Source organism: Sodiomyces alkalinus, assembly GCF_003711515.1.
Source record: "Sodiomyces alkalinus F11 unplaced genomic scaffold SODALscaffold_9, whole genome shotgun sequence".
NCBI lineage: Eukaryota > Fungi > Ascomycota > Sordariomycetes > Glomerellales > Plectosphaerellaceae > Sodiomyces > Sodiomyces alkalinus.
The window spans coordinates 431,856-453,364 of NW_021167087.1; the positions used below are offsets into that span (position 1 = coordinate 431,856).

The 21,509-nt window shown below is 52.4% G+C and overlaps 7 protein-coding genes and 1 non-coding gene across 8 annotated transcripts; 2 read left to right on the top strand and 6 right to left on the bottom strand.

The window, feature by feature from the left end:
• Positions 1-1,215: 1,215 nt before the first annotated feature.
• Positions 1,216-1,530, bottom strand: SODALDRAFT_325605 (hypothetical protein; the record flags this gene model as incomplete). Its single annotated transcript, XM_028609997.1, has 1 exon — positions 1,216-1,530. One exon carries the CDS (start codon positions 1,528-1,530, stop codon positions 1,216-1,218), a length of 315 nt encoding a protein of 104 aa, XP_028464042.1.
• Positions 1,531-2,662: 1,132 nt separating this feature from the next.
• On the top strand, positions 2,663-4,857 carry SODALDRAFT_335315 (hypothetical protein). Its single transcript, XM_028612423.1, has 5 exons — positions 2,663-2,941; positions 3,025-3,420; positions 3,493-3,978; positions 4,057-4,213; positions 4,337-4,857. Exons 1-5 carry the CDS (start codon positions 2,924-2,926, stop codon positions 4,621-4,623), a joined length of 1,344 nt encoding a protein of 447 aa, XP_028464043.1. The 5' UTR covers positions 2,663-2,923; the 3' UTR covers positions 4,624-4,857.
• Positions 4,858-5,176: 319 nt separating this feature from the next.
• SODALDRAFT_314928 (hsp70-like protein) lies at positions 5,177-7,979 on the bottom strand. Its single transcript, XM_028609272.1, has 5 exons — positions 7,630-7,979; positions 7,409-7,481; positions 7,225-7,336; positions 5,680-7,168; positions 5,177-5,613 (listed from the first exon to the last, which is right to left on the bottom strand). The coding sequence occupies exons 1-5, from the start codon at positions 7,759-7,761 to the stop codon at positions 5,428-5,430; spliced, it is 1,992 nt and encodes a 663-aa protein (XP_028464044.1). The 5' UTR covers positions 7,762-7,979; the 3' UTR covers positions 5,177-5,427.
• An 876-nt stretch (positions 7,980-8,855) lies between these two features.
• Positions 8,856-11,876, bottom strand: SODALDRAFT_335317 (hypothetical protein; the record flags this gene model as incomplete). The annotated part of the gene is made up of 3 exons (XM_028612424.1): positions 11,267-11,876; positions 10,180-10,398; positions 8,856-10,122 (listed from the first exon to the last, which is right to left on the bottom strand). Coding segments are annotated over exons 1-3 (1,720 nt in total), but the record flags the coding sequence as incomplete, so codon positions are not given.
• Positions 11,877-12,175: 299 nt separating this feature from the next.
• On the top strand, positions 12,176-14,674 carry SODALDRAFT_298941 (T-complex protein 1). The gene is made up of 5 exons (XM_028608857.1): positions 12,176-12,318; positions 12,371-12,388; positions 12,447-12,495; positions 12,561-13,677; positions 13,738-14,674. Exons 1-5 carry the CDS (start codon positions 12,309-12,311, stop codon positions 14,194-14,196), a joined length of 1,653 nt encoding a protein of 550 aa, XP_028464046.1. The 5' UTR covers positions 12,176-12,308; the 3' UTR covers positions 14,197-14,674.
• SODALDRAFT_298945 (phosphoglycerate mutase family protein) lies at positions 14,457-15,853 on the bottom strand. The gene is made up of 2 exons (XM_028608858.1): positions 15,074-15,853; positions 14,457-14,821 (listed from the first exon to the last, which is right to left on the bottom strand). Exons 1-2 carry the CDS (start codon positions 15,660-15,662, stop codon positions 14,637-14,639), a joined length of 774 nt encoding a protein of 257 aa, XP_028464047.1. The 5' UTR covers positions 15,663-15,853; the 3' UTR covers positions 14,457-14,636.
• A 1,639-nt stretch (positions 15,854-17,492) lies between these two features.
• SODALDRAFT_t165 lies at positions 17,493-17,581 on the bottom strand. The gene has a single exon. It is a non-coding gene; the product is annotated as a tRNA-Glu (tRNA).
• A 533-nt stretch (positions 17,582-18,114) lies between these two features.
• On the bottom strand, positions 18,115-20,853 carry SODALDRAFT_281851 (hypothetical protein; the record flags this gene model as incomplete). Its single annotated transcript, XM_028608311.1, has 7 exons — positions 18,115-18,754; positions 18,823-19,255; positions 19,348-19,390; positions 19,490-19,550; positions 19,628-19,751; positions 19,823-20,642; positions 20,755-20,853. The coding sequence occupies 7 exons, from the start codon at positions 20,851-20,853 to the stop codon at positions 18,115-18,117; spliced, it is 2,220 nt and encodes a 739-aa protein (XP_028464048.1).
• Between the last annotated feature and the right edge of the window lie 656 nt (positions 20,854-21,509).

The window sequence follows — 21,509 nt, forward strand, 5'->3', positions numbered from 1 at the left end:
AATTAGCCCAGAATTACGGATAGGTATCCTTTGTTGAGCCACCCGATCAACACATATTGTGGCGAGCCATTAACACAGCCACAGTGGGTCCGCACATCCTGGATCTATCGCCAACATCCAAAGCCAAACCTCGGTGTGGTGTCTAGATGCTCCTCTCGAGAGAACCTGAGACAAAGCTTGAGATACCGCCGATGCAATACCCACTGAGCTCTCTTCTCTATGACTCCAGGCAGTCCTTTGGGTCTGGTAACTTTCGCTATGATCATGTTGTACCAGACCCAAGGATCAAGTATCTTGACAGATCCTCAGAAAGAGGCCGATTTGTCTTTTCTAACTTTGAGAGGCCACTGATTAGAGAGAAAGGCGCTTCCCCTATTGTACGGACGGTGCCGATTCTCGGTTTGTCGACACGCTAACCTGTGATGATGTTGGGGTGTTGTACAGTACGAAACTTTGAAGAGGTTCATATGGAATACCGGAGTGGCTCCAATCCATCGAGAACGTCCAGCCAGGGCACCCACGTTGGGTAATAAAAAGAAAGTGACAAAAAAAGGAAAGGCTGAGTGCTTTCCCCGGTCCGGCGAAAGCAGGATGTTCTGTCTCTTGACGGCTCTTCTAGAAGTTCGAGACCTTGACGGATATTAAATTCAAGTATCATGCCGTGGTTGTGCTGGTAGGGCGGCATAGAAGCAAGGCAATCCTATCTAGTAGCATGCCCATGTCCAACTGTCAACACGAGATGGCGCGGCTTCCTGATAGTTGGGATGCAGCCCGCGTTTCTGGATCAATTCTCTATCACATAACATACAACAGCAGGCACTCTGTCGGACAGGGGCAGATCCAGCTTCCCGGCGAATTACTGCGCTTTAATGTCAATGTGACTTCCACTCTTCTAGCCTCGGAAAATGCCTGTCAAAGCAGCTGGTGTTCCCCTGCAAAGATCTTTGGATTGAAAATGCTGCTTGGTAAAAGTCTCCCGGCTTGCGCAGATGACGCGTGCAAATAGCTCAAACATGGCGTACAGTCGTATCCTCTGCCCTTTTCTCAACCAAAGCGAGAAGCCCCTTGATTGAAATCGATTTGAATAACAACGGTTGGTACGCTGCGGGTGGAAAGTGCGGTTGATAAATAGACTGGGGAGCTTCAGAAACATACTCCATAAAGTCAACACCCGGGACACCTACACTTCGGATCATTAATAATAGTAGGAATATGTTACGATGCAGATGGCACGCTTCCATCCGGAGCCTCGCACTCTGTGACCCGTGATACGTCGGTCCAGTCAATATCCTCGTCGAGAAGGTCAATGTGCTTATGCTGGCTATGAATGGTGCTGTCCGTTTTTAATGACGCATATTGATGCGTATGGTCAAATAATGCATCGTAGTCTGATTCCTCATCCATGTCCAGGGCTACGCTCAGTGGGGGCGCTTCTGTGCAAATATCAGCGATGCCGGGAGCGAGGTTGGCCATCTCCTCTTCCTCGTCACTCCCCATGGCGTATTCGTCTACAGGAGATTTCGGTGTCATTGTCTGCGAGCTCCCGACCTCATATTGCTGTGACGGGACTGCTGCATCAGAGGGCGGCGACGAACGTGCGGATGTCTCTCTTTTCTGTGGTGATAGATTGACAGAGGGTCTGTCCCAACTGTGTTCAAAACCAGCTGAGCCTAATGCACAAGGCAAAGTCTCTCGGGCGCATGGGGTCACGCCAGTAGGCAAGACATTTTCGAGGCTGGTCCCATCTGTGGCAAGAGTTCCTAATGGGGTGTTGGGCCACCAGTCCTCCATGTCGGCGAACACGAAATCGTAATTTTGCTCTGGGTCGGATGAGGAACCGAGGTCTTGAGACAATATCAAAGATGTAGAGCAAGGAAGACCAAGACGATTCTTGCCTTCTGAGGTCTCGCTACAAGGGTTGTAAAGAATGAAATCCGGGGCATCGGGGTGGTCCGCTCGGCGTCGCTTTGCTTGGTTGGTTATTGTCCCGGTCCGCTTCACGCCCCGGACATTAGGGGCAAACTCAGAGGCCGCGCACATATTCGGATGTCGGGAGATCACATCGAAACCTAGACACAATGAATGCATGAGAGCTTTGAAGATGCTTGATGTATCGATTTCCGAAGGCAACAGATACTTACATGTTCATTCTGATAATTTGCGCCACCAGAACGGTGGAAGGAAAGGAAGAGCGGTGCGCTCGTTGACAGGGGATTCAACGAACAACCCCGAGATAAATACACGGGTCGACTCCGTGTTTCATCGAAAGATGAAGCTTCTGACAAGCACGCAAATGTGACATGGCCGGCGATTCCTTCCAATAAGCAAAGGTACCTCTACCTTATAGATCACCAGGTATTATGACTCGATGAGAACAAAGACGTCCGTACCTGTTAATACCACGAAGTCAAGTCTGAGGAAGGAACGATGGTAGTGGAAGCAGGTAATTAGCACCGTACTAAGGTACCTACTACCCTAAGGTAAGGTATTCAGTATGAACACCTCCCCCGCTTTATCTAGCCACAACCGTGACGTCATTCACAGCGGAGTTTCTCTCTTCCTTCTCGAGGCCAAGCCACCGTCCTACCCCGCCCTGAGGCTGTTAACGAGATCCCCCCATTCTTGGTTCCACCAATCTTTGAGCTGTAATCAGATGCCTCTCCTCTCGGTCCCTGCCCTGCCGTCGTCCCCTCCATGTCAGGGCAGATCGTCAAGCCACTTGCCATTTGATGGTATTCTCGGCCGTGAACTTCACCTCTGCATCTGCCTTACGAGCTTGAGTCTTGTCTCATGTCTACACTGTCAGACTCACCTTGGATAAGCTCGTATTCAAACCCGACATAGTACCGGAACTTGCCGTAGCTCGACCATACATACACCACAGGCCTATCCACCAACCAGTGTCGGCATCTGATCTTCCAGAATGTCCATGTTCTCACAGGTTTGTCGGACTCAACGCCTGAGACGCAGATAGCGCATGCCCGGCGCTTATCGCGAACGACATGAAGCTGAGAACCCGTGAAGAAGAAGCCTTATTCGGCCGTCACTACCTCGATCGAGAACCTTACCAGTGAAGCCTACGAGGAGGACGACCTGAGCGGTATCATCGAGCTCGTCGAGGTCATCAAGCTCCAGGCAACAGGGCCCGCAGAAGCCGCTCGCGCCATACGCAAGAAACTCAAGTACGGCAACGTCCATCGTCAGCTTCGAGCCCTCACCCTCCTCGACGGCCTCATCTCCAATGCCGGTCCCAGATTCCAGCGCACCTTTGCCGACGAGCCTTTGCTGGAACGCCTCCGCGTCTGCGGCACTTCAAACCTATCTGACCCGGCCGTGAGGAAGAAATGCCGTGAACTATTCATCAGCTGGGCCCAGTACAAGAAAACGCCGGGCCTAGATCGCATCTCGAGACTTCAAGCTGTAAGACTCGGTCGCATGGCTCTGGGACATTCTTTGCAGTTCGGCTCGGTGTGCTGATAGAAGTTGCTGTAGGAATTGCCAAAACGCAAGCAGGTCGTCACTCAGGAAAGGTCTCGTGCCGTCCGCGAGTCTGAAAATCCCTTTGGGGACGACGAAGAAGAAGATGGCAAGCAGACCCCGGCATCTCAGGCATCTCAGACTGCCAAGGAGCCGTCCAGGTCGCCCCATGCCTGGATGGTAGGCGCCGCTAACGCTTATGCCCACAACCAACATGCGAGATCATCGTCAGCATCTGGTGGCTCCTTCTTCGGCTCATCTTCCAAGGATAAGAGCAAGGAAAAGAGCAAAGACAAGAAGAAAAGAAAGCGCAAGCCTTTTAATCTGGAGGCCGAAAAGGAGCAAATGAAGAGCGACATTGCGGAGTGCTCCATCGCCACCACGAACCTCAACAACACGCTACAAAGCATCAACCGCGAGAAGGAGCGCATCTCGGAAAATCAACAAGCTGTCCAGCGCTTTGAAGAGTGCAAGGGGCTGAGGAGAAAGATTCTGCGTTACGTGAGTCGCTTCCCCGGAGCGAAGACTGCCGCTCATTTGCCAGTTCTATATCTTCAGCCAGCTTACCCATACGGTTAGATACACCACGTCGAAGACGAACAATGGCTGGGCAGCCTTCTTAACGCCAACGACGGTCTCGTCCTCGCCCTCATGACTTTCGAGCAGCTGGATCGCTCCATCGATGCCGACAGTGACTCCGACGACGAGCTGGCGGAGCAAGCTCACCTGTATAGATGTATGCATTACCTTGATTGCCCCCTTGTCTCCTTCGCCCTGAGTCCATGTTGAGGAAGAAGCTGCATGCATCAACCCTGCATTACTACAGCACATGTCCCGCTTTGGCTGACGGTCTCTCTAGTAATGACGGAAAAACATCAGAGAGCCGCTTCGCAATCCCCCCTAGACGTGTCCGTTTTAAACATCGGCAGTTCTAGCCCTCCCAGACCAGCCCCGCCCCCTCGCCCGTCCGACACATCAAAGCCCTTCTCGCCCGCTTCACCCACCCGTGCCGCCGGTCCCTCAACCGCCTCGGCACATCCTCCCGTGTCGGACTCGGAGGAGGAAGTTGATGATGACGATGATAACCCCTTTGCGGATAAGAATGCTGTCACGACGCCAGCCCTGGAGAGCGAACCCCGCTGGTGACGGGAACAAGATTTATGCCCTTCTTTTTCCATTGTTCTTATCTTTTTCCTTCTTCTTGCTTCCATCCTCAGCTCTTTATATAGTTGTCTCGCTCATACTTCGAGATATATCTCTCGAGATATATCTCGAAGGGTATCCTTCTCGTCTTGAGATGGTTGAGATAGCAGGGAGATTTAAGACGATGGGGAAGATAGGCAGGACCATTAATCAATATCACATGTCATGAATCTGCCAACATTCCTGTTTGGGTCTTCATGGGGTTTCAGAAGACCGTGATGCATCATTGGGTATACGAACCTTAGATTGGCATGTTGCGCTGCCTTCAATGCATGGATACGGTCACGTCTGATAGAGTGACTTGATACCCATGCCTACGAGGCGCTCACCAACTTTGGAAGGTGAAAACGCCCCGGTGCCACGTCCTGCTAACCTGCCTCACCTGTTCAGCGTAGCTGAAGCCTCCGGAACTTCTCTACGTATGGAACACGCCTGGACCCTTTACTTACATGGTCTCCAATCACCAGTCACGGTCGTTGTCATTGGATGGCTTTGGCAAGTGAGCATTCATTCATGTTCGACGTACTTTACATATATGTATGGGAGGGGTGGTCCATGGGACATCCCTCTTTCATGCTCCCTGCGCCAACGAAACAAATCGCCCAGAATCCCGGGAATAGGTAGGAGTACACGATGTAGGTGAAGCCTCCCGCAGAGAGTAGGCCACTTCATTATGGTACTTGAATGGTTTTTTTTTCCTTCTCCGACGCCTGCCTGTATCAACTGCACAACGACCCATCTGCCCGATTACAGTTCATCGTGAACATTGGGCTCATCGTCACCGCCCGCGCCACCAGCGCCCTGGTACAACTTGGAGGTGATGGGGTACGCGACGTTCGAGAGCTTCTCCTTCTGCTCCTCGAAGTCCTCCGCGGTCGCCTCGGCGCCGTTCTCCTCAAGCCAGTCGGTGGCCTCCTTGATAGCCTCGAGGAGCTGTTTTCCGCTTGTTAGCACTGCACTGTGGGTCGGGCATGTTAGGTTCGGAAAAAGAAAACTTACAGCTTCCTTGTCCTCTTCGTCAATCTTGCCACCCATGCCCTCCTCATCGTTGACCTGGTTCTTCAGGCTGAAAGCGTAGTTCTCGAGGTTGTTACGAGCCTCAACACGCTCACGGGTGGCCTTGTCCTCCTCAGCGTACATCTCCGCCTCGGCGACCATGCGGTCGATCTCCTCCTGGGTAAGGCGGCCCTTGTCATTCGTGATAGTAATGCTCTCGCCCTTGCCGGTGGCCTTGTCGTGAGCGGAGACCTTGAGGATACCGTTGGCATCGAGCTCGAAGGAAACCTCGATCTGGGGAACGCCACGGGGTGCAGGAGGAATGCCGGTGAGCTCAAACTTGCCGAGGATGTTGTTGTCCTTAGTCATAGGACGCTCACCCTCGAAGACCTGGATCAAAACGACCGGCTGGTTGTCGACGGCGGTCGAGAAGATCTGGGACTTGCGAGTAGGGATAGGGGTGTTCCGGGGGATCAGCTTCGTCATGATACCACCAGTGGTTTCGATACCGAGGGTAAGCGGGTTGACGTCCATGAGGACAATCTCAGAGGCGGCCTCCTCGCCGGATAGAACACCGCCCTGAACAGCGGCGCCGAAGGCAACGGCCTCATCGGGGTTGATGCCCTTGGAGGCCTTCTTGCCGCCGAAAAACTCCTCAATGAGGGAGACGACCTTGGGGATGCGGGTAGAACCACCGACGAGGACAATATCGTCCACCTCGCTCTTGGACACCTTGGCGTCCTTAAGAACCTGCTCAACGGGCTTCAGGGTCCGCTTGAAGAGGTCCATGTTGAGTTCCTCGAACTTGGCGCGGGTCAGAGTCTCGGAGAAGTCGTTGCCCTGGTGGAAGGCCTCAATCTCAATACGAGCAGACATCTGGGAAGAGAGCGTCCGCTTGGCCTTCTCGGCCTCACGCTTCAGCTTGCCCATGGCCTTAGCGTCCTTGGTGACATCGACGTTGTTCTTCTTGTTGTACGCCTTGGCGAAGTGGTTGATGATACGCTGATCGAAATCTTCACCACCCAGGTGGGTGTCACCAGCCGTGGCGAGAACCTCGAAGACGCCGTCGTCTATGGAGAGCAGCGAGACATCGAAGGTACCACCACCAAGGTCGTAGACGATGATCTGACGCTCACCATCGGTCTTGTCAAGACCGTAGGCAATGGCGGCGGCTGTGGGCTCGTTAACAATGCGGAGGACATTGAGACCTGCAATAATGCCGGCGTCCTTGGTGGCCTGGCGCTGGTTGTCGTTGAAGTAGGCGGGGACGGTAACGACGGCGTGGGTAATCTTCTTGCCCAGATAAGCCTCGGCAACCTCCTTCATCTTGCCGAGGATCATGGCCGAAACCTCCTCGGGAGTGAGAGTCTTCTCCTCGTTACCGGTCTGAACCTGAACCACCGGCCGGTCTTCCCGAGAGATGACCTTGAAGGGGAAGTGCTTAATGTCGGATTGGACATCCGCCTCGGAGAACTTGCGACCAATCAGACGCCTGTAGTTGTTAGCAGTTGTCGGGGCCAGGAAGAAGAGAAACGAGTGTATGCATACTTGATATCGAAGATGGTGTTGTAAGGGTTCGCCGCAGCCTGGTTCTTTGCGGCGTCACCGACCAGACGCTCATCCTCAGTAAAGGCGACATAGGACGGTGTGATACGGTTACCTGTTCAGGCTCCATGTTAGCACACGATTTCATGATCCAAGTGTTAGAAAGACCGAATTGGCAAGTACGAACCCTGGTCGTTGACAAAGATCTCGACCTTGCCCTTGATCATGGCGCCGACACACGAGTAGGTGGTACCCAGATCCTGTATAACCAATGATTAGATATCGCAGACGGTTTTATGAGGAGCAAAAGATAGAAGTCTTGCCCCCCAATGGCACACCAGTCAACCGTTCCACGGTCAACAAGGGTGACAGGTGGCTTCTGTCAGAGGGAAGATGGGAAGAACGTACAATACCAATGACAGTGCCGTAGTCGGCATCCTGTGCCTGGGCAGTCTGAACAAAGGCGAGGGGAGAGAAAAGGAGACAGATCCAGGCCAAGAGGCCGAAGCCCAAGGCCATTGAGCTCCTTGATTTCGCCATGGCGATGATGTGAGGTTGGTCGGAGGGGTATCTCTTCTCTCGTATTTGCGCGCGCCAGAACACAATAAACGGTGGTGCTGAAGAAAGTGCAAAAATAAAAGAAGAAGGGAACGTGTTCGCACTGCGAGGCAACGATCTCCTCCAGCTATGGGATTGTGTGGTATGGGGGAAGAGAGTTAAGAGGTTGAAAGTGGAAGAAGTTGGGGGGGAGAAAGAGTAGGAGGCTTTAAGAATAGCTTCTTGCCAATAAAACGCCAAAATGTCAAGCTGTCCACTGCACAAAAAGGCCAGATCTCACCTTGGCTTTGCGCCACATGCGGCCAAGACCTGTTCTTTCCCCAAGTTGCCATCATGTGTGCATGTATAGCTTTGTACACTGTATAGAAGACTTAGTAAACTAGCCATGAGATTAGGTACAAGAGGTACCAGCACAGTCTGTAATACTTCACAGCATACTGTCATGGGAGCCACAATCTTGGCTCTTTCCCTAGGTAGGTAGGTACCTACCTTATTCTACATAGGTAGGTACCGTATACTCCGTACAATGCATGGTGGGCATGGAGTCGTGGAATGCCGTATTCCAGAGACTTCCACGCTTCCCTCTTCAGGAAAGTGTCCTTTTCGACTCCGGCATCTGTCTCCGATTTTGGCCAATTTTGGTTCGAAATAACCCCTCCAATGTCTCGAAATATCTGACTTATGACAGACTCGGCCGCGTGTGGTGCGAAGTATAATGAACACGTAGCAGAATTGCGATTTGCTGGCTACTCTAAGGTATCTACCTCAAGGTACTCCGTAGAAGGAGACGCATTAAGGTACCTACCTTTGGTAGACCACCAAACTCCTCCTGATTCTGATTATCAACATCATGGGCAGCAGTCACGAGGACGCGGCCCCGTTCAACAGTTACTAAGGTATCCTTACAGCCTTCCCAAACCGACATGATGGCAAGCGCGAATGCGAGGGGAAAGGCGAAGGCGATCCACGTACCCGCTTCGCCCTCCCCGGACACATTTCATGAATCGTGCATCAATTCTATTAGGACGTCATGGGTGTTATAAGGCACAGCTGTGAGTCATGGTTGTGATTTAGTATTTTCATGCTCCAATGGACATATGCATTCATGCTGCCAGAAGCTTCTGCCACACACCATATACTACTCTATCAAGCCCGCGGCGATAGTTTCGCCGCCCATGCGAAGCACAACCCTTTGCCCCGCCTCGAGGGGCACCTTGGACTCTAGCTTGACTACCACACGTGCCACCTTCCCCGGTTGAACGAGCCTGGGCTTTTTCTTCTCCACAGCTCCTGTCGTCTTGTTCAACACCGCGCGGATCTCTTGAATGCGTCCTGCAGCATGTAGACGACCACGATGGACATCCACCGGCATGGGCATCAGATGATCAAACGCAAACACCTTCATGACAAGCTCGTCGTTCGTGTGTATAGGCTCTGTTTTACTGCTGATGATGTCGCCAACTCGAATATGGATGGGGTCAATTCCATAAAGGCCGATCGAGACATTTTGTCCGGCAACAGCCCAGTCCTGCAAATCCGCGTCGACCTCGATGCATCTGACATGAGCCGACTCACCACTCGGCTGGACCACAAGGGTCTCGCCTGTTTGGACAGTTCCCGATTCGATGCGACCTGAAACCGTCATTTGGCTGTGTTGAGACCTGAAGATTTCAGATATCGACATCCTGAATGGCCTCTGGAGGGCCCGGGTCAATGGCTCCGACTCTTCTAGTGCCTGAAGCAATGTAGTGCCCGTGTACCATGAAAGTGCTGGATTTTCGGGTTTCCGAACAAGGTTTTCGCCGCTAAGGCCAGAGATAGGGATGAACGTGACGTTCTTGAGTTGAAATCCGTTGCCCTTCATGAAGCCAGTTACTTGTTCGGATATCTCGTTGAACCGGTCCTGCGACCAGCCAACCATATCCAGCTTATTCACCGCCACAATAACGCGCTGCACCCCTAAACTTCTAAGGAGCAGTGCATGTTCCCGCGTTTGGCCCTTTAGACCTTTCTCAAAGGCCCCGGTATTGGCGTCAATGACCAGCACGGCAAAGTCTGCCTGACTTGCGCCGGCAATCATATTAGGGACGAAGTCCCGGTGTCCAGGGGCATCTAGAATGGTAAATCGAGTCTTATCTGTCTCGAATTGATTCGTGGCGATGTCGATGGTGACTCCACGCTCACGCTCTTCGTCTCGCTGGTCCATGACCCAGGCAAGTGCGAACGATCCCTTGCCAATCTTGTCCGCTTGGCGTTGATACCTGTCGACGAGGTGCTGTTCGACAAACTTCAACTCCAGCAGAAGCCTGCCCATAAGCGTGCTCTTCCCAGCATCGACATGGCCTGTGACGTTTAGCTGTGGGGTCGTGGCCTAAGGGGAGGACTGGCAATGGGGCTTACCAACAACCACAAAGCTGGCGCTGCGCTTATTTTGGCCTTTCGTGAACTCATGGATGACGTCTATTTTCTTGCTCTTGGCTGGAGGCGGCTCATCAAGCGAGAGGGCGTTGATTTTCTCTGCAGGAGCAGTCCCATTAGGCCTTTGCTTTGGGGAGGTCTTGGTTGACATTTTGGCTATAGCGGCACTTTTCGCTGCTGCTGCATCAAATCTGTTGGAAGCTATCGAGGAAATCAGAGTTAGCTCTCTATTGGCTCTTCGCAAATCGCGAACCTTTGGCCTGCGCTGCGAGCACAATGTCGTCTGGGCTGGGCTGATCAAACACCGCGGGATTGAAGAAAGACGATGAAGTGTAAGGAATCTCATAGGTATGAGCCGGCGCGGGTGGAGGGCTAGCAGATAGACCACAGAGCACTTGAGCGAAGGCAGATGGCTGAAGGGGGCGGGCCACCACACTCTCCTCCTCGGGCGTTTCGGGAGCGTGATGTTTGTCGTCTCGAGGTTGGCCCGTATCCACTGATGTGGAGTCCTGTATTGTCTGTTCAAGTCCCGAGGCGACTTCTCTGGTCCGTTCCTTTTTCCTCTGCACAAAAGACATCGACAGGTTCTTGGGGGTTGAGGATCCTGCCAACGTCTTCTGTCTTTTGGGGACAGTGTCTGGGCCTGCGGAGTTCTCGGGCACGGACTCATCGCTTATGGTGAGGGTCGAGAGCCTCTTCTGTGCTTGTGCTCGCTCGTCCAGCTCTTCCGGATTCTTATTGGCCTCGCTCTTCTTCTTTCGTGCGGCGGCAAGTGCCTGGAGCTTAGACACCTTGGGACGATCACTGCCTCCCAGTAAACCCCCTCGAAGAAGAGGGACAGGAGGAATGAAGGTGGCCTCCCGGTGCTTGGGAATGTTTGACCATTGCACATCCCGAAAATACCAGGAAGGGGGTAGGACTTCTGCCAGAACTGAGGTAGCCGGGAATCTGGACAAATTGGAACTGTCGGTACCGTGCACCTTCCCGTCTGCCAAACGCTCAACATGTGCTCTCTCCTTGCCCTGGGCCGACGATAAATTATCAACCGAGCAAACTGAAAGTGACTTACTCTCTTTGGGCTTCTTGAGCTCGGTCTTCGGGGGTGGTGCGATGATTGTTTTCCGCAAGTAGCCGACAGTCTTATCGACATCGTAATAATAGTGCCACAGGGCCTCCTCAATTTGTTCTGTGGAAACCTTCCGCGCATCCTCGCCTAGGGCATCTTGAACGTCTGTTGTGCCTTTTGACAAAGCCTCTCGGTCCTCGGCGGTGAGCTGATCGCCCTCATCGTCGATGTCTGCGTCATTTGCATCGTACTCGTCGAGGACATCCTCGTAATCCAAGTTACGCACCGCCTGGTGACGAGACATTCTCAGTTATACCCGCCAAATATCCGCCGAATATAGGTGACCGTTAATAGGCAAAATAGTTGGGAGTTTTTGAATGATAATCCGAGGACTGGTTACAGCTGCTAGGGCTGGTCGCATACACGGAGGGCGAAAGTAAGAGGACCGACACTATGCGTGCTTCCGGGCGAAAAAGCGGCAGACTGAAGGTTTGGGCCCGGTAGAGAGGATGGGTTAATAGCCCTATACCCGGTGAGCTTCGTTGAGCAATTTATGTTGAAGTAATGAAGAGCGAGGAAGGAAAATCCAAGATCGGGTTCGTTCAGGTTGCACGTTCAGAAGTTGGAAGCTTCACGATTAGAGTTGGCAATTCGGCGGGGGGATGACTGTGGTGGATACCCGACGTTGCTACGTGAGTGGTGTAGGTACTCCGTACTGGGCCGTAATACCGTGTATCGTCAGGTATCTTTCAGTTGTACTGCGTAATTGCCTTATCTCAGTTGATGGCGGGGTAGTTCTGGAAGGGCAGGCGGTGAGTAGTTTCGGAATATTGAGGGGCCGGCCCACCGAAACTTGTCAAGCTCCAATCTTTGTTTGCAGGTGCTGACTGTGCTATTGTAGGCAGGTACCAAGGGGTATGCACAAATTTTGGGCAAGCCAACTACAGGGACATTTCGGAGCTGATATATCGTAACCACCATCGTGTTCTCCAGGTCTCTCAGTTATATCATCAGCTGAGCCTGTCGAATACAGTTAACTTCCAAGATGGCGTTAAGTAAGTCCATGGCCAGCATTCAGAGGAGTCCTTCCACTAACAGAATGAGCAGATCTCGATGTTTCCAACGGTATGCAGGCGACAAGGCACCTCGGCAGATTTTAGATACTGACAAAGGCATTGCACAGCAACGGTGATGAAAGATGAGCAAGGCCGGCCGTTCATCATCGTCAGAGAGTATGCTTCCATCCGAACATTTCAGTATTTTCCCACACAAGCGGACAGCTAACCCTCCTGAACAGCCAGGGCAAGAAGAAGCGCCAGCATGGCAACGAAGCTGTCAAGAACCACATCCTTGCTGCCCGAACGGTTGCGAATATAGTAAAGACGTCTCTAGGTCCACGTGGACTCGACAAGATTCTCATCTCTCCCGATGGCGACATCACAATCACCAACGATGGTGCCACGATTCTGCAGCAAATGGAGATTTCCAACCATGTTGCCAAACTACTAGTCGAGCTTTCCAAGTCCCAAGACGATGAAATTGGCGACGGCACAACCGGCGTGGTAGTCCTGGCTGGCGCACTGCTGGAGCAGGCAGCCGAGCTGATCGACAAGGGCATTCATCCCATCCGCATTGCGGACGGATTTGACCAGGCTTGCGACATCGCAGTAGCAGAGCTGGATAGGATCTCAGATGTGATCGAGTTCAGCAAAGAAGACAAGAATAACCTCTTCAAAGTGGCTCGGACGAGCTTGGGTAGCAAAATCGTGTCCAAGTCGCACGACCAGTTCGCTAATATCGCAGTGGATGCTGTCCTGTCTGTGGCAGATCTGGAGAGGAAAGACGTCGACTTCGAGCTCATCAAGGTGGACGGCAAGGTCGGCGGATCTCTCGAGGACACGGTTTTGGTCAAGGGCGTCATCATCGACAAGGACTTCTCCCACCCCCAAATGCCGTCGGAGGTGCGGGACGCCAAGATTGCCATCCTCACCTGCGCGTTCGAGCCGCCCAAGCCCAAGACCAAACATAAGCTTGACATCACGTCGGTGGAGGAGTTTAAGAAACTGCAGACCTACGAACATGACAAGTTCGTCGAGATGATCCAGCAGATCAAGGATACGGGAGCCAATATGGCCCTCTGCCAGTGGGGCTTCGATGACGAGGCGAATCACCTGCTGCTCCAGAACAATCTCCCCGCCGTGCGGTGGGTGGGTGGACCTGAGATCGAGCTGGTGGCCATCGCAACCAACGGCCGGATAGTGCCTCGATTCGAGGACTTGACACCCGAGAAGCTGGGAACTGCTGGCATCGTCAGGGAGATGTCGTTTGGTACGACGAGGGAGAAGATGCTAGTCATTGAAGAGTGCGCCAACACCCGGGCGGTCACTGTCTTCATCAGGGGCAGCAACAAGATGGTATGGTAACAGTCCAACGATTGACAAAGAGGCCCCGCTGCTAATGAAAATTGTGCGCAGATCATCGACGAAGCGAAGCGATCACTACATGACGCCCTCTGCGTCGTGAGAAACTTGGTCCGAGATAACCGCGTGGTCTATGGAGGCGGCGCCGCCGAGATCGCCTGCTCCATGGCCGTTGAGGATGAAGCCAGGAAGACGCCTGGCCTAGAACAGTACGCGATGCGGGCCTTTGCCGAAGCTCTGGACGCGATTCCCATGGCACTAGCAGAGAACTCTGGCCTGAATCCCATTTCGACGCTGGCCGAGGTGAAGAGCCAACAGGCCAAGTCGCCCGAAACACGGGGCAGGTTGGGAGTAGACTGCATGGGTGCTGGCAGCAACGACATGAAGGAGGCCTTTGTGATCGATCCACTGATTGGCAAGAAGCAGCAGTTGCAATTGGCGACGCAGCTTTGCCGGATGGTGCTGAAGGTGAACAACGTGATTATCTCCGGGTCCGGTGAGGATGATTTCTGAACACGGGAGGTCCTTCCGAGGAGGAAGTGGGAATCGATACCATGATGTGTAATGCGGATAGACAAGACTCGCATATAAAATTTTGAGTCATCGAGGTGTGCATCTCAGACTGGGCCCGTACTGTGGCGTTGTTTTTTCTGATGGACGTGTTCTTGCTCTAAAAAACGCTCAGAAAACAGGCTCTCAAAACAGGTCTCAAAACAGGTCTCAAAACACCATCTTCTATTACATTCATCTGGGGCTTCTGTCTATCAAATCGAGGCCCCCGTCTTTACGTTCTTTGTCTATTTGTTGAAATTCTATGCACAATCCATGATTATGTCCCTGTCTTCTACGCAAACCCAAATCCAAAGATTCGTCTATCACCAAACTGGCCCAACCTCGCGCCAGCCTCGTACTTCATCTGATTTCACTTAGCGTTGGAGATGGTGCGCCTATGTTCATCTAGCCAGCTCACGCTGGTGCATGCGGCGCAGCTCTGCCTGCTCTTCCTCGCCGAGACGTCTCTTGTCGCCGAGACGTGCCTTCCAGCTCTCCTCTGTCTCCTGGAGCAGAGCTCCAGGATCTTGCCCCGAAGGGTCCACAAAGCGATAGGAGCGGTATTCGCAGTTTTCCCACCCCGTTGCTATCAATATCAGTCAGCATGAACAGTCCTTCCTCACAACTCAGCTTCTCCCGATCGCTCCATGCTCCTTGTGCTGGTCACTTTCGAAGGGAGGGCAATGCAGGGACCCCGGACACCGTGGTAAGGAGAAAGGACACGTTTTGCCGTTCTTTCCAAAGACCCAACGCTGGATACGTCTCGACAGAAAACCTGAACGACCGTCGACGAGGCAGAAGAAGGGGGGAAGGGAGGCGGCCATGTAGTTGTTCATACCTCGATTAGGCTCGATTCCATGCCAATCATCCGTCAAGAAGTGCAAGAAGCCGCCGTGGGTAACAGCAGCGATGTGGACTTCCTCTTTCCCACTCTTGGCCGCCAGCTCGCGAAGGAATAGGCGAGCGGTCCTCGCTCGGGCCTCTAGCTTCCCGACCCTGGGCTCCCAGGGCGATTCGGACGAGACCTTGTCCGTCCAACCGTCGGGGACACGCGAGAAATCGACCCGAGACCCGAATTCTTTGGCTAGGACGGGGACCGCGCTGCCCGTGTCGCAGGGGGAATCCGAGACTTCCTGCAGTTCCGGGATCGCGATGACGGGGAGCAGGCCGTCGCCCTTATCGTCCTCTACCGGCATGGCAGACGCGGGATCATAGGGTCCGAAAGAATAGAGACCGGTATAGATGGTCCGGCGCATGGGTGAGGAGACGAGGCAGGTGAGCTTCTCATGGCTATGGAAGTTGTTGCGGACGTTGGCGCATTGTTTCTTGCCGAAATCGGTGAGGAGAGGGTCGGGGATGGATTCGTTTTCATATGAGAGGTTGTGGAAGCCTTGCGCGTGGCGGACGAGGTGAATTGTGACGTTCATGATGGCAGCAATATGGGGCAAGGGCGAGAAAAGGGGGGTTTCAATTTAACGATGGTAAGATACCAGCCAGCACATTTAACTTACGGATGAAGCTCCTTTCTTATAGCGACAGAATACAAGTGACCGCGTCGATTTATGACCGCTTACTAGGTACGAAGGAGATCCCACCCAGAAGCATTCTGACGATGGGTGACGACGGCGAGACTTGCTAGATGAAACTTCTTAGCTACGTTCCCACCCCACTTAACAGGGCCGAGTCATGGTGGCCGTAAGTGGCCGTAAGCTATAGGCTTGGCTCCGAAGGTACATGTCGTGCAGGTATTCCTTATCCCCGTAAGATGATACCCAAGGTAAGTAGGTAGTATTCGCCCTCTGGTTTTTTCCGAGACTCGAGTCCTGGATGAGTCAACTCAACCAGTCCTGTCGCTTTACCCGTGGTGCCAACTCGCTGCTGCATTCGAAGCCCCACCAACACCGGCGAATACGGGATCAACGGTCCCAGGTGCCTCCAATCGTTGTGTGTTGGATCTGCCCTATTGGTTGGGTCCAGGGTGAACGACCGATGTCGCGGTAAGGCCGGAGGAGGTTTGACGGGGATGACGTCGTCGCATTCACCTCATCAGGAGCGTCCGACTGGTAGCTTTCGAACAGGCCCGTTCAAATAAGGATGGGAATCTACGCAGTATTAGTCAAGTTTTCCCCGAATTTGATCACCTCGGTAGCGTTATTCAGGTCGAAACAACTTCGTAGAATCGTACTAGGCTCTTAGACTTTATTGTAGGTAGTCCACCGTGTCAACCGCCACGACTTGGGACGACCAAGAAATGCCCTTTTGTTTCTACACAAATTATGAAACCTCCGAATGGCATAGTACCCATAGGTGAGGCCTTGTCGCTTGTTGGTTCCTCTCTATAAACTAAACTTTAGGGGCTGACTACGCGGTCGAGTGTGATGCGGATCCCGAGTGAATGCGGGCTCTTTCGAACTTCTGTATGAAGGCAACGTTAAGGTAGAAATGCGGATACAAGACTCCAATTAAAGGCCGAAGGGCATGATGTCAGATCCAGCTTAGACGGTCATTACGCGCAGTTGTCATGCCCGTCTCGTGCATTCATACGATGCAAGCGAGGGAGATACAGCACGACCTGCCAATAGCCCCAGGTGCGTGTGTTCACTCTTCTCTCTTGGTATCCAGAGTTAACAGGGACATGTAAGTAGTGCAATTATGCTCTTAAGATACTTGCCCCTGATTCATGATGTGCATATTCTATAAGTTTACGAGTTGCGAGCGATATGAGTGAATATTTGTAGAACTATGAGGCTTCTGCTAGTTCAAATTTTATCTAATGCAAGCAACTGGAGGCTCCCCTCTCTCTCCTTTGGGACATGTTACATTACACATTACTGGGCAATGAATGTTGAAGTGCGCAGTTCCGAGTTTCGAGGATCTTTTAAACATTGGTTGATGTGCTTCTTAGTCCTATAGTCTACACGGAGACTTGTCGGCTGATGCGTCGAATTTTGATGTTCTCTGAACGCCAAGTTGAGCAGCTGCTAGTTCTGACACTTATCATAGTGAACGCAAGGCTCAAGCCGAAAGCTTCCGAGGTAAAAGATTCTCCAGAATAAGTTACGCTCAGGTTCACCGCCGCAATTTTGCTCTAACTTTCCCGGACTTCCTAAGAGTAGTTAACTCTCGACTCATACACACACTTCACTTAGAACCTCAGGGGGCAAACAAAAGAACCAAAACAAGAGAAGGAAACAAAAGGTAATAATGAAGGGGTAATGACAATACTGAAAAGATGAAGAAGAAAGGAATAAAAAATATTCCGAACCAGGGAGTCGAACCCTGGGCCTGTCGGCGCTACAGCTCATAGCTTGAGAGCGACAAATGTTAACCGTTACACCAGTTCGGAAACATGTTGTGATGGAGACCGAAGAGCGGACGGCTCCTATTTCTGGGTGATTCGGCGCCATTTGGTGAGTGGAACTTGGAAGACAGGGAGTGGATCTTCGTTTGGATGGGGCGACCATCTCTAGAAAGGTGTACCCACCAGTACGGCCACATCCGAACAATATACCATATAACCCCTGAAAAAACGTACAATGTATACTTACGGGGCCTGAATAAACTAATGGTATCACGACAATGAGTACAACTAGATATATTACGAGGTAGGAACTTTCTATGCAAAATACAGAGGTTCAGATATACTAAAACAGGGGGACTTAGTACTACTAGTGCAGGTACGTACCTCGAACCTTTCTAAACTTCCTAAAAGGGTAGTTCACGAAGTACCACTTTGTACGTTTAAACAGGGGTTATATGGTAGTACGGAGCATTAATTACCCCTTATCACTCAGACCTCTGATGGATTCATTCTACCCGCCACTCATGGGCGAATTATTTCAAATTTTTCCTGATACCAGTGCCATGTCCGATGCAAGATTATTCAATCTTCTCATCGGATCGCATCCGTTTGGTGATGAGGACCCTGAACCGTGGGTCGGCCTCCAAGGACCCATATTCCGCCGCCCGCTCGCGTCCGTCTCGCGGAAAGTCCGAAGCAACGAGACGGTCCGAATCCCAACCCAAGGGCATCTTGTTCTCGGAAAACCAACCGCCAAACTGTTTGGTCAACCAGGGCGGCACATTTTCGAGAAAGCTTCTTCTGGCCTCGACTTTGACCCCGTTCTGTCTCTGTCTCTCGCACTCTGTCCTGTCAAGGTCATCCCCAAACGGCCGGCAGAGCATGGCGAACAGCGTGACTGATGTGACATGACGATCATGGTCGGCGTCTTGAGGTATGGTGAGAAGATAGGTGTAAGTGCCTCCGATAGTAGGCATGACTGGCGGTAGACGGGTGTATCTGTCTCCCCGAAAACGGCTGGCCATCTCCTCGTATAGTGGCGCCAGCATTTCGTGGAATGTCGACGCCACAATGTCAACGGTTCCGCAGAATTCGATAATCGAAAGACACGTCTCGGCCAGCTTCATATCCTCCCGCCATACATTCTGAGGGAAGTGGTGGAGCTGTTGTTGTGCAACCGATTGCATGATCGCGACGCAAGACGTGTATGCTTGACATCTGTCGGCAACGTCAGTTCGACGCAACCCCTATACACGAACAGTAACAGAAAGAAGAAGGGGACGGACATGATGAGCCAACACCGCTTGTAGATCCTGTTACTCTCGTACAGCAGCCTCAGAATCCTCACGGACGTTCTGGCTGCAGTCATGCCTTCGCCAGCATAAACGGCCATGGCCTTCTCTAGGGGCGACCACATGATGTTCTGCTTGTCAGTGAGTCCATGCATGCGGACGAATTGTGCAGCCATTTTCCCATATAGGAGCATAATAGCGCCGAGGTGGAGTAGATGGGCGTGGCAGATCGCCACCCGGATCGGTTCGGCGAGTCCCTGTTGCTCCACGTTGATCAGGTACATCTCCGGTGGAAGGTTGCTGTACCAGTCTTGGAGGAGCTTCATGATTGTCTCGATCGTGAAAACATCGAGTTCCTTGGCCGCCAAGTGTACCCGAAAAATATCTGCTTGGAGAAGGGAGATTTTGGTCATCTCCGATTGCACCACTGGTATTTTCATTGGGGTTAGATACCAGAACAAGGAAAAGACCAAGGCCAATAGGGAAAAGTTACAGAGTCCTAGTCAGAGTTATACTAACCGTTTGCAATCTCTGATTCGTCTTCAATTTCCATTTCGGACAGCTTGGGAAGGAAGTCTTAGTTGATGATTCGATTTTTCTTTTCTTCTTCTTCTTCTTTCTTCTTTTTTTTCTGCTAGAAATGGAAAGGGGAAAAACCAACCGGGACTCGCTGAAACAGGGCATCGTTCGCGTTGACGAAACCTAAGGTAAAGGAGAGCCAGCTTCGTGGAAGAGCAAAAGGTTAGCTGTATCCAGTTACGATTGACAATGGAACAACGCCGGAGGTCTAAGGTCTTACCTCGACAAGAACATGAGAGCTCGCCACGCTCTCCGATATCCTATCCATTCCTCCCTCGAGATGGCAGGGTCGACGGGGTTTTTGGCGTACAAGTGATATCGCATTGACATGCTGAGGCCCATTTCTAGATGTCTTGTCAAAACCATGCATTTATCGCAAGGGAGGCGGCTGATGATGATTCGGAAGATGACGCACCGACGTAAACCAGGGCCACAGGAGCCTTTTCGAGGATGTTATACATGGCTAACAGATTACACACCTTGATGGCATCCAGCGGTCTGTCCTGTATCACCAGCTCGAGGTGGTGCCTGGATAGGTCGTAAAACGAACTCAGCACTCCCTCGTCCAGGGACGTGTGTAGATATTGAGCGCCGGCGGCAGCAGTGGCCGCCAAGCAGGCCACGGCAATTTTTTTCTCGCGACTGGCACAGTCTTTGTCGCTGTATACTTCGTTTCGAAATCTGAGTACTTGATCCTGGGTAAAGACATGGAACAGCTGGCAGGCCGAGTTGAAAAACGCGTTGACGACCATGGTGGTTACGAACGCGTCCGGCAGGCTCATCTGGACAAGCGCGGCAGTAGATTTCACGATAGACAGACGACGACCCAGCCCGGCCAAGTGGGAACTGTTATGCATGGATGTGTTGCTAGGCGTCGAACCAGGCGTATGGACGTGATCTGAAGTCGAATTTGGCGGCGACATCGGAGCTGGGGGCGTATGTAGACTTTCTTGGACGGGGCCCATGCAGGTCGAGAACGCGGGACTCGACATGTCCTGGTCTGTCCCAGATGTTAGGGACTTGGTTATGGAGGTCAGGTCTTCGGAGGATCGGATGAGCTGGAGGATTTGGTCGACCTCGGCCTGGGGGCGTGTCTGCAGGGACTGGAACAAGGACTCCAAAGAATCGAGGCGGACCATCATGGCGGCTTGTCTAGATTGTCCCACCTCCCCGATGTAGCCGCATGGTTTGTCCTTGGTCACGCAGTTGGAACACCGCGGGCGGGCGCCATCGCACTAGACAGCACCAAGGGGGCGGCATGGTTAGAAAAGTAGACCTTTTGCGCCAAGATGTTGCGGCGATCATCAACACGAACTCGGTAATAGTGGGGGAGGTCTATCATCTCACCTTAGCCTTGGATTGCCGGCATGCTGGGCATGCCTGGGCTACCTGTTGCGAGTTACGAGAGCGTTTTCCTGATGGGCGGTCTTGTTGATCGCTGCGCATCCAAGTTTCGGACGTCGAGGGACGGATAGTCCTGTAAAAAGACATGGCAGGAGATCGCGCAGTTTGCGCCAGTGCCTTGCAAGTTGTTCTTGCCCAGAGTTGGAGGGAAGAGATCTAGAAGGCTGGGCTAGAAGGGAGGACCGCGGACGACTGGAAATAGGATCTGTACACCTGGCTTCCGGGTGCGCATTGCATAAGGCGAAGCGTGGGGTTTCCGCAGGAGGAAGGAGACGGCGTTAAGAATTCGACGATAACGATGAGTGGCGAGAGGAGCGGGGAAAGGGAGTCGACTGGTCGTTCAGATGTAGTAGTGAGTAGTCCATCAGGCTCGGTGGTGAAGAGAGCTCCTACAATTTCGATGTACGCAGGGACCATCATTAAGTCGACAAGACTTGGAGAGAGGCTTCGAGGAATGAGAGAAGGCAATGTCAAAGCAATGTCAACGGGGAAGTGGAAGTTCGATACCTGCCCACCAACTCGATTTTCGGTGCGGCGGTTCCCCTCCCCCCAAGGGTCCAAATTCGTCATAATGATTACCAGCTTGAGAGCAACTTGGCTAATAAAGACTTTGCGCTGAACATTTGCCTTTTGAATTAGCACGTCCATCGTGGCCTGGAAGGCGGTTACCACAGCGGCGTTTTAACTTCTGCCCACGA